At 47.8% G+C, this 9,738-nt stretch overlaps 1 protein-coding gene across 1 annotated transcript; it reads right to left on the bottom strand.

Annotated features, from left to right (window-relative positions):
* Positions 1-4,455: 4,455 nt before the first annotated feature.
* Positions 4,456-7,563, bottom strand: sox4a (SRY-box transcription factor 4a). Its single transcript, XM_080011121.1, has 2 exons — positions 7,525-7,563; positions 4,456-7,414 (listed from the first exon to the last, which is right to left on the bottom strand). The coding sequence occupies exon 2, from the start codon at positions 7,398-7,400 to the stop codon at positions 6,291-6,293; it is 1,110 nt and encodes a 369-aa protein (XP_079867247.1). The 5' UTR covers positions 7,401-7,414; positions 7,525-7,563; the 3' UTR covers positions 4,456-6,290.
* Between the last annotated feature and the right edge of the window lie 2,175 nt (positions 7,564-9,738).

The raw sequence follows: 9,738 nt of genomic DNA, 5'->3' as shown, positions 1-9,738 counted from the left end.
TTCGTTGTCATACTGCAAGCTTGTGGGAGACACGTACACCGCACTGGGACACTGCACACAGGGATTTATTTGTTTCATGTAAATGTCAGAAAATAAAGTTAAATGAATACATCAACCATAAAAACACTATTTTTATTTTGTTTTAACGCACAGCGGATCAGATGGAGTAGTTGACCATATAAAGAAATCCGTGACGAGCTGACGTCAGCTCATGTAGAGAGTAGAAAAAACCTTTGCAAACCGAGCGTTCAGAGCGGTTGAAAGCCTGAGCGTTTTGTTCACAGCGATTACTTTGTCATTAGTTGACCTCATCATTTGACACTTTGGCCACGTCTGATATGAACATCCGACAGTGTTACAATATATATGACAGAAGATAAGGAAAAGCATAATAGGTCTCCTTTAAAGACCATTTCCCAGATACCTCAGCGTCAGGGGCAGTGGCAGCGACCAGGAATGGAATTATTCTGAAAGGATTATTCTCCCCGGAAATTGCTCACACAACAGCTTGAACAAATACTCATATTCGAAAGAAAAATACCCCTTGATTCCGTTGGGTAGAAGCAACAAAAACGTTCTTTTATTACTCGCGAAGAGTTTTACAAGCATAAAAAGTACCAAAAAAAATGCGATGATCTTTGTATTTTTAGCCAGCTGAGCCTGGGAGCCTATTTTATTACATTTTACTTTTTCAATATAAGAAGCATATTTTTGGGACACTATCATGCTTGGAGTTGTAGCTTGGGGGCTGACCGAAATCCAATTCCAAGTCACACACGCAACGTAAAACCGCAGGAAGTATATATTGGACGCATGAGGGTGGCTTTAATGAGCTCTTTCGGAACAAAAAAATACATAGAAAAATATAATCAAATAAGATCTAGTAAACAGAAAGAAGGGAGTCGCTGTAGTGAATAGCATTTATGGCCAGCTGTTTCAGACTCATTTAATTTTTTTTTTCTACTCCGAAACGTGGCCATGGCCAGAGGGCCCGGCCTCTTTGGGTTACAGGTTTCAGTTATACAATATGCAACGGGGAAAAAGGTGGAAGAATAAAACAACAGCGTGGAGGCCTTTTCATCTCTGAACTCATCACAGGTCAGTGATTAGAGGCATGTTTTCAAAAGCCTCCGTGTCTCTGTGCTTCCTAAGCCCTGCAGTAATTTTTCATTTGGAGAAAGCGCCGCTTTTTTGGGTTGGCTCTTAAGACGAAAAAAAAATCAAAGGCAACTTTTAATTAGGAAAAGGTCCCGTGATAGCATGCTGTGTGTTCAGTGTCTGATGTGAGGTATTGTGAGGCTTCTATTTACTTGAACTGCCCTCTGAATTCCCCAAAAACTATACGCTAAGTAGGGAAAGTGGTCAAGTATTGCTTCTGTTGGAACTCGGTTTAGAAACTGCTCCGCTCCACCATTGCTCTGCATTAAAAATATTTAAAAAAAAAATATTCTGCATCACATTGTAGGCATTTCTACATTTTCCCGCCCAAATCATCCTGTGGTCCGGATTGGACACCTCTGCGGCCCCAATCTAGCACGAGGGCCGTATCTTTGACACCAAACGCTCTATGCAAAATGAACTATAGCTCGACCCTCCTTTAGGGCATTCAGATGGTTTCCTCATACTAAATGTGCGTACATTAAGACAGCTAACACACAGTATTTACACTTATGACTAAAACCGTTAAACATACAATGTACGTGGCAAATAAAGTATTCATGATTTCACCCGTCTGGTGGTCTAATCACAGTCAAAACAATGAGTTATTTAAAAGAGCATTTCTACCATGATCAATTAAATTTAAAAAAAAATGTATTCAGTTGGGGCAAAAGGGAAACAGGGTTTTACATACAAGCCCTCCACCTAAATAAGCCCTACAAAACATTTGACTGTGTAGTAAGGTAGAGTATGGTCCATGTTCTTTGTGACCGTTATAGGACTACAGGACAGAATATCTGTAACTCGTTTTATATTTTGAAGCGTCGTCCCATGCATTCCTGAAGAGCCGCTGTCCAGCCCTGGCTGTGCTGAAAGGGGCAGCGAGCGTAGCACTCTATAACTCATTTAGCGATCCTGATTTGCATATTATGAATTGGATTTGCATACAGTGGGAAGGAAATGATCCAAAACCACGATAATAATGACAAGCTGCGCCATGTTAAAAAGGCTCCTGGTAGGAGACAAGCTTTTACAATTTAGCATTAGATTGCGACTTTAGCAGAACGCCGTCGAACTCATTTCTTTAACACGACGGAATAACTTCATTTTAATGTAGAACCGCAATCACACACCTTTGTCAAAAATTTAAAGGCAGCGAAAATTTAAAGGCAGGCTCTTATTTTGACGTCTGCAGCAAAGAAGTTTGATGACACTTTGATGAGGCGAGCGGCGGAGCAAGAGGCTATTCCTTTCATCAAAATCAAACATGGTTATTAATAGCCACGATGTTGTCTGCCTACCTGCCAGACGCCCGCTTGCTCCCAGCTCCACTTCATTCAATCTTCCCCGACAATTCACGTAACATCCTGAGTTCAAGTATTTTCCCTTTGTCTTCCACTCCTTACACTTTATCCAGACGTCGTGCTGGGGATAAACTTTTCTGAAGTCAAATCCTAGTACAGTTGTTGATTAATCTGTGGAAAATACAAACGTTTTTTCTTTGTTTTTTTTTTACAGATTTCCTTCCTTCCATGTTTCATTCGCAACTTGAACGACGGAGGTGAAAAATGAAAAGAAAGTTTGGGTAAGTGCCCCAGCAGCGCCGTCGTGGATAGTTCTTTGTCTTTCCTCCCACGGCTGACTCCCTCTCCATCCCGCCTCAAACTCCGCTGACAAGTGTCCCGCTGAGTCTCACCTCGGCGGAAAAACAAAGCGGCGCTATTTTTACTGGATGACACCAGGGGCTTTAACTTTGAAGCAGGAACCCAGTTAAACGCAGTGATGCTATGGATGAATTAGAAACATTGATTGTGAAGTGTTTCTGCACAGAGAGAAGAACCAAATGAAACTCATCCGTCCATAAGCGTTGGAACAGGACTGCTGTGCTGTGCAAAGAAACACAAAATACATAGCAGTTCATGTACCTGGGCCCAATTTTTATCAACTAAATGGTTATACATTTTGTATTAAGTACAAATGTACAATACCAGGTGCCATTCGGAGCAATCTGTTCACCCCTATGCTTGTGTGTATGTGTCTGCAGGCGTGAAACGTGCTTATCATACGTTCGCACAGTCGTCAGAGCAGGTGTTGACCGAAAATGTAAGCATTTTTCTTTTAAAATGAGGCCACACATCACATGCAGTCACAACAAAGTGTGGTCCTCCTCCTTGCCCATCGCCGACATCTGGGCCGGCGTCTGCCGCTGCTTTTTTTTTTGGGGGGGGGGGGGGGGGGGTCGGAGTGCATAATAATGACCGTGCCTTATCTATCATATTACCCGCCCAGAGATGTCACCGCCAGAGCCGCATACGGCCGCCGTCCCCTGACAGAGAGAGATGGAAATAATTACCGGGGTCTCTTGTGGAATAGAGCGTAAATTTGATACAGACTAAATACTGTACTTTTGGATAGGTGTTGGGAGGGAGGGAAGGAGGGAAGGGGGATCGCTCGCTCTCTATCTCTCTCTCCACTTATTTCTCTCTGTCTCTCGCCCCTCGTCAGATGTACGAGACAAATGAATGCATCCAGAAGGAATTAATTGGATTTGGGAGCAGTCTCCTGCACGATCCAACAGGACAGACAAACACGCCTCCCGTTTGGCAGACATGCACACACAGACACAGAGACAGACATAGACACGGGCACACGCGCACGCACGCACAGACACACACGCATGCAGACACACACACACACACACACACACACACACTCTGTACCTACTCTACCCCCCTCCTTTATTCCAGTCATGCCTTGCAGGAACGTCTGACACCCTTCCCCCCACGATGGATCAGTCTGCATCCCTTATCCCTCCTAACACACACACACATGCACACACACACACACACACTGAGGCACGCGACTCCCCAATGGATTGCAGCCTCTGTCTTGGATACAGTGTTTCCATGGCAGCCACGTTTTCTCCACGTGTAGAGTGGGAGAAAAAGAGACAGACCACTCCTATCGATTCACAGCCATGGCTATTGATTCACAGTGTAGCACTACGCACTCACCTGCACATGTGCACACACATATACGCACGCACAATGTAAACATCCTGCATGAAAATTGGAGATGTCCGGGAGGTTCAGCTGTGGAATGTGATAATGAAGACCCCATTGTTGAGTGTGGTTATCACCTTCCACGGGGGTGAAATAGCTCTGACTGGTCCAGTTATATGTATCTTGGTATGATGCCCATAGTCTCTCACTCTGATTATGCTCATTCTACATATGTTTGTGTTGATGTACTGATGTTTTTTCCTTTTTTCAAATAGGCACAGAGACGTGGTACTTTTCAGTTCCAGCTGATTTTATTTCCTTCTTGGAAAAAAAATAAAAAATAAAAAAAATGACAATCTGTACAGAGGTCTGAGAGGCAGTGATTGACCCAAACATTGGCTGGTTTCGAGTTCTAAAAAACATCAAATGATATTGGCATGATTGGACAAAACATGATCATACACAGCATATTGCACAAATGAAAACAAAAAGAAATAGACAATAGAACAAAAAAAAAAAACTTTCTGCAGATAATAACAAAACAAACAAAAAAATAAAACTTCCGGACCACAATCATCTTTAACACAAGGATGTTAAAAGATGGCCACTCTAGTGCCTGTCGTTGATCATAATCATACATAAACACACAATCTTTGCTTATAATACAGTCAGTATACATAAATATCTTCATGTAATTATTCTTTTAAAAATCTTAAACACAACAGCTATAGCTACATATACCTGAATCTGAAATACAAATGCTATTTGCCATGCCATAATATAGGAAAACAATTAGCCTGCTATATTTATAGCCACCAGGTACAGAAAAAGGTTAAATACTATGTTTTATGCAATTTGCGCAATAACAGATGAAGCACTTCATATTCTCCCTCCCTCCGAGTCTAGGCAAGTGGAATGAGCGTGAACTTCCATCCAGTGGTTCAAATTAAACTTATATCATCGCAGTAAAAAGCACAGAGGAATGAGCTGTATCCATCAAGTGACTCTCTGGGAACTTCCACTCATGAAGGTCTGTGTGCACTGTAAGGAACACTCTGTTTACTTCGCTGGTGAAATGGAGTCAGTGCCTTTAAGAGGCATGTGGGTAAATACTGTAAACACTGTGTGAGGTCAGATTGTGCCAAACAAACCCCTAGGGCGATCCAAACGACAATGTTGTAGAGGCTACCCACTCTATAGATTTTGTACAAAAATACAGGTAGAAAATCAAGACACACACTCAGTCTCCTTAAAAGTGAGAAAAAGTCCACATTTAAATAAGATACACTTCTAGCCCTTCCGCGCTGGAGTACAGACAGGTGAATGTGCACATACAAACGAGACCTGTACGAGAACAATACTTCAAAGTATAAAAAAAGGTTTGGCCGGTATAAATACATCGATATAAAAAACGTCGTCTGACACAGAGGAACTACAAAGTTGAAGCACTGGGCAGAAATGCGCGTTGGGGAGCCTTGGTCCTGAATTGTGCACTGAGTGTAAAAGGTTCAGAAAAAGGGACTCTGAAGTTTTGAGTCAGTCATTTTTTTGTTTGTTTTTAAAGTCCTGCCGTTGAAAGAGAAGCTGGTGATAGTGAACTGTGTTCTATGGTCACACACGGTGCGTAATTACGCAGCAAATGAACACGTTACGCATATAACAACAACAAAATCCCCCTTGAATGGGAGGGCATGCGTATTTTTTAAATCGAGATCATCTGGAGCTCGAAAGAGGAAATTACACCTGAATATCAACTCGATGGTCAACGTTGAGATTGGCTCGATCATAAACAATAGGTAATCCAAAACGGCGAGCTCTCCAAGTGTCCCTTTTGTCTACTAAATAACATAAATATTCAATGTTCAGTCTCCAGTCCTCCACGAGAGTATATGGACGCGTCCTCTGCGGATAGTTTATATTGTTTCATTGCTCACATATAGGCGTGTCTCTGCTTACATTCACTCAAGCTCTGTGTCCAAATGCAAGCTCAGCATTTCTCCATCTGCGATCTTCCGTGCGCTGCGCTCGGCAAACGCACAACTAGTGCGTTCCGAGGAACCGCGCAACCTTGGACGGTGGCGGCTGCCTTTTCCCTTCTCCCTCTGGCTCTGTCTCTGTGGCACTGTCTCTTCAGTACGTGAACACCAGGTTGGAGATGGTGGACTCCAGCCAGTCGCCCGAAATCATCTCGCTGACCTCGGGGGTGCAGTAGTCGGGGAAGTCGAAATGGGAGCCTGCCCCGCACTCACCAAAGCTCCAGTCCAGGTCCCGGTCCAGCTCCGCGTCCGAGAAGCCCATGCTGCTGCCCAGGGATGTGCTCTCGAACCCGGGACTCTGGTTCGTGTCGATGCGCTCATCCTCCAACTCTTCATCCGATGAGGAGGAGGAGGACGACACCGAAGAGGAGGAGTGTGAGGCTGAAGGCGTGGGGGAGGACGCACGCGCGTACCGGAGGCGCGCGGCGGCGGCCGCCGGTGACCCTCCGGCCCCGGGGCTCTGCTGCTCCTCGTAGAGGCTCAGCGGGTCGCTGGACTCCGCCGAGCTGCTGAGCGCGGGGCTGGCCGGTACGCCCACGGAAGGGGGCCCGCTCTCCAAGCTGCCCGCCCCGCCGAACACGTGGCCTCGCCGCGCCGGTTTCTCCGGGATCTGCCGGGCCCCGGACACGGACCTGGACTTGAAGAGAGCGTGGTGATCGGCGGGAGACGCACAGTCCTGTGCGTGTGTGCCGGACTTGGTGCCACCCTGCCGGTGGGTCCTGCTGTTCCCCCCCTTCGGCACCGGGCTTCTCTTCGCCGCGCTCTTGGAGCTGCTCTTCTCCCCGCGCTCCGACTTAGTGGCCCCGCTCACCGACTTGGCCTTCTTCCTGGGCCGGTACTTGTAGTCTGGATAGTCGGCCATGTGTTTGAGCCTGAGCCGCTCGGCCTCACGGATGAACGGGATCTTGTCCGTGTCTCTGAGCAGCTTCCAGCGCTTCCCCAGCCGCTTGGAGATCTCGGCGTTGTGCATGTCCGGGGACTGCTCCATGATCTTTCTCCTCTCGATCTGGGACCACACCATGAAGGCGTTCATGGGCCGCTTGATGTGTCCCGTCGGGGTCTTGCACCACGCCACGTCGGAGGAGGAGGGAGACTCGGGGGTCGGGGACGTGTCCATCTCCAGGTCCATCTCGCCCGTGTCCGTGGAGTCCCCACCCGGCGAGAGAGCGTGTGCGCTCTCCGTATGGCTCATGTGTTGCACCATAGTGTCTCAGTTCCCTAATTTGAAAAAAAAAAAAACCTCCTCGATGCTCTGTACGCGATGTGATTTTTATGGCAAAGTTCAAGCGCGTATATGATGCGCTCTTTCCAAACGGATACCTCCTTACTTCTCGTTGCAGATTTCTTTGTCAGGACTTTAGAAGTTCCTCTGTCTCCTTTCTGATCAGATCTACCAGTCCCCGTGGAGGCTCATCGCGCTCAGTCTCCGGTGCGTGTTTTCTCTCCCGCCCGCCCCCCCCCCCCCAAACAAAAACAAAAAAAAAAAAAAACAAAAAAAAAAAAAGACAAAAGACGAGTTTAAAATCCCTTGCACGAGAAACTTTCAACTGCCGGTGCGGCTGAAAACCCTCCCCGTGACACTGAAGGCGCCTTGCCGTGGAGAGCAGCGCAACTGTCCCGCGTGGATGTGGCCGTCTGCGCAGCGTGTCTGAGCAGCGTGAGAACCATGTGGTGGAATGGATCGGCTGCGCTTTCTCATAGTCTCCTCTTTCCCGAGCGCTCAAAAACTTACTGTAAACACCACAAGGAGAGCCACGCCATTTTATACCCTCCTCCAGTGCTATAAAAGCGAGGGGCCTCGACCAATCGCCATCTGTCTCTAGACTGGTTTCGCGGCGCAGCCCCGCCCGCCGCCGCCCATTGGCGGAATAAACGGGGTAATAATAATAAGGATCGCGCAATGAGGATCGGCGCGTCTGACCTCATTCCTGTCAGACTGCGCCGAAACTCAGTGTTTTTTAAAGGCACATGGAGTCCTTCCCGTTCGTAGCGCTGCGCGGATTAAACCTCGAGTCGCATCGGCGAGGCGCAGCACGGAGAACGCAACACGACCAGCCGCGGCGGTGTGCGAAGACAATTCATTTTCAAGACATTTAAGAAACAACAGAAGAAAAAAAAAACACAAGCGGCGATTTAAAAGACAAATTAAAAACGGAAATGAAAGAAAAGGGCATTAACACATTTACAAAAGCCTGACGTCTGCTGAGGATAAGGCGGAGACACGCCTCACAAAACCCCCCCCCGCTCTCCCGCACCCCACACGGGGTGAGGGAGAGGGAGCCGGACGGGGCGGTGTGATTGGCGTCCGTGCCAGGGCTTTGCTTTTTGCACTGACCACCACCACCACCACCACCACCACCACCACCACCACGCCACCTCACGTTCCGGGACGTGGTGGTGTGACTCGAGCTCGTATTTCAGCCCGTGTCGCTAGGTGTCAGACTGGAGCCGGAGGGAGCGGGTGATGAGCTTTAAACGTGAGGGTTTGTTTTGATGGTGATGATGAGTGCGTGTGATCTACAGCAGCAACGGCAGATCCATCTCTGTCCTTATCACACATCCAATACATCTTCTGATGTCATTAAGTGAAGGCTCCCATAACGGCAACGCGCATCTACACAAATCGACTCCCCCCCCCCCCACACGCGTGAATAATAATGAATTGGGGTTGTCAATAGTTGTGTTTTTTAATATAGCTTTTCAACATATTCCCCCTATTCATGCGTTTACATAAATTCAACAAATACATTTTTTTATTTTTTGTTTTTAAAGTTGTCTGCCGTTTTAGAAAAGCCAGTGTTTGCAATCTCTCGCTCCGTCTCCTCCCTTTGTTGTCACCCACTCATCTCGCTTTTCCCTCCTCCCTCTGTTCCTCTCTCCCCTTCCTCGCTCCCGCTTCCTCTCTCTCTCCCCCGCTCTCTTCTCCTCTCTACCTCACTCCCTCTTTGTCCCTCTCCCCCCACCCTCCCGCTTCCTCTCTGTCTTTCCCTCTCCATCCCTCTCTCCCTTTCTTCTCCTCTCCCCCCCCCTTCCTCCCTATCTCTCCCCCTCTCTATCCCTCCCTCCCTCTCACCCTCCTCTCTTTCCATCGCCCTCGCCCTCTTTTCCTCCCTCCCCCCTCTATTTCTCCCTCTCCCTCCCTTTTTTCCCTATCCCCCCTTTCCCTCTCTCTCTCTCTCTCTCTCTCTCTCTCCCCCCTCTCCCCTCTCTCCCTCTCTCCCTCTCCCCCCCCCCCCCCCCCCCCTGGGGTTTGACAGGCCGGTGCTCTCACACAGACAGTGGCGAGCACAAAGGTTTGTTTAAACAGGTGTAACGTGTATACCTGTAATCTTATCTGATCTGTGCGGAGCAGCTGTCAGGTAGCTTTCCACTCCATCCCCGGCAGATGTACAGCTTCCTCCCTGCCGGCACTGACCCTTATCTGGCGAGACCCGTATCGGCCCTCGCATCTGCTTGGAGCTGTCGGAGCCCTGTGTTTACTCCAAACACACGCCGCTATCTCTCGGTTTACTGTTTATGCCTAAGGGGACGGAGCCTTAATG

This window comes from Zeus faber (assembly GCF_960531495.2).
Source record: "Zeus faber genome assembly, chromosome: 1".
Taxonomy (NCBI): Eukaryota; Metazoa; Chordata; class Actinopteri; order Zeiformes; family Zeidae; genus Zeus; species Zeus faber.
This window is presented reverse-complemented; position numbering and strand designations above follow the sequence as displayed.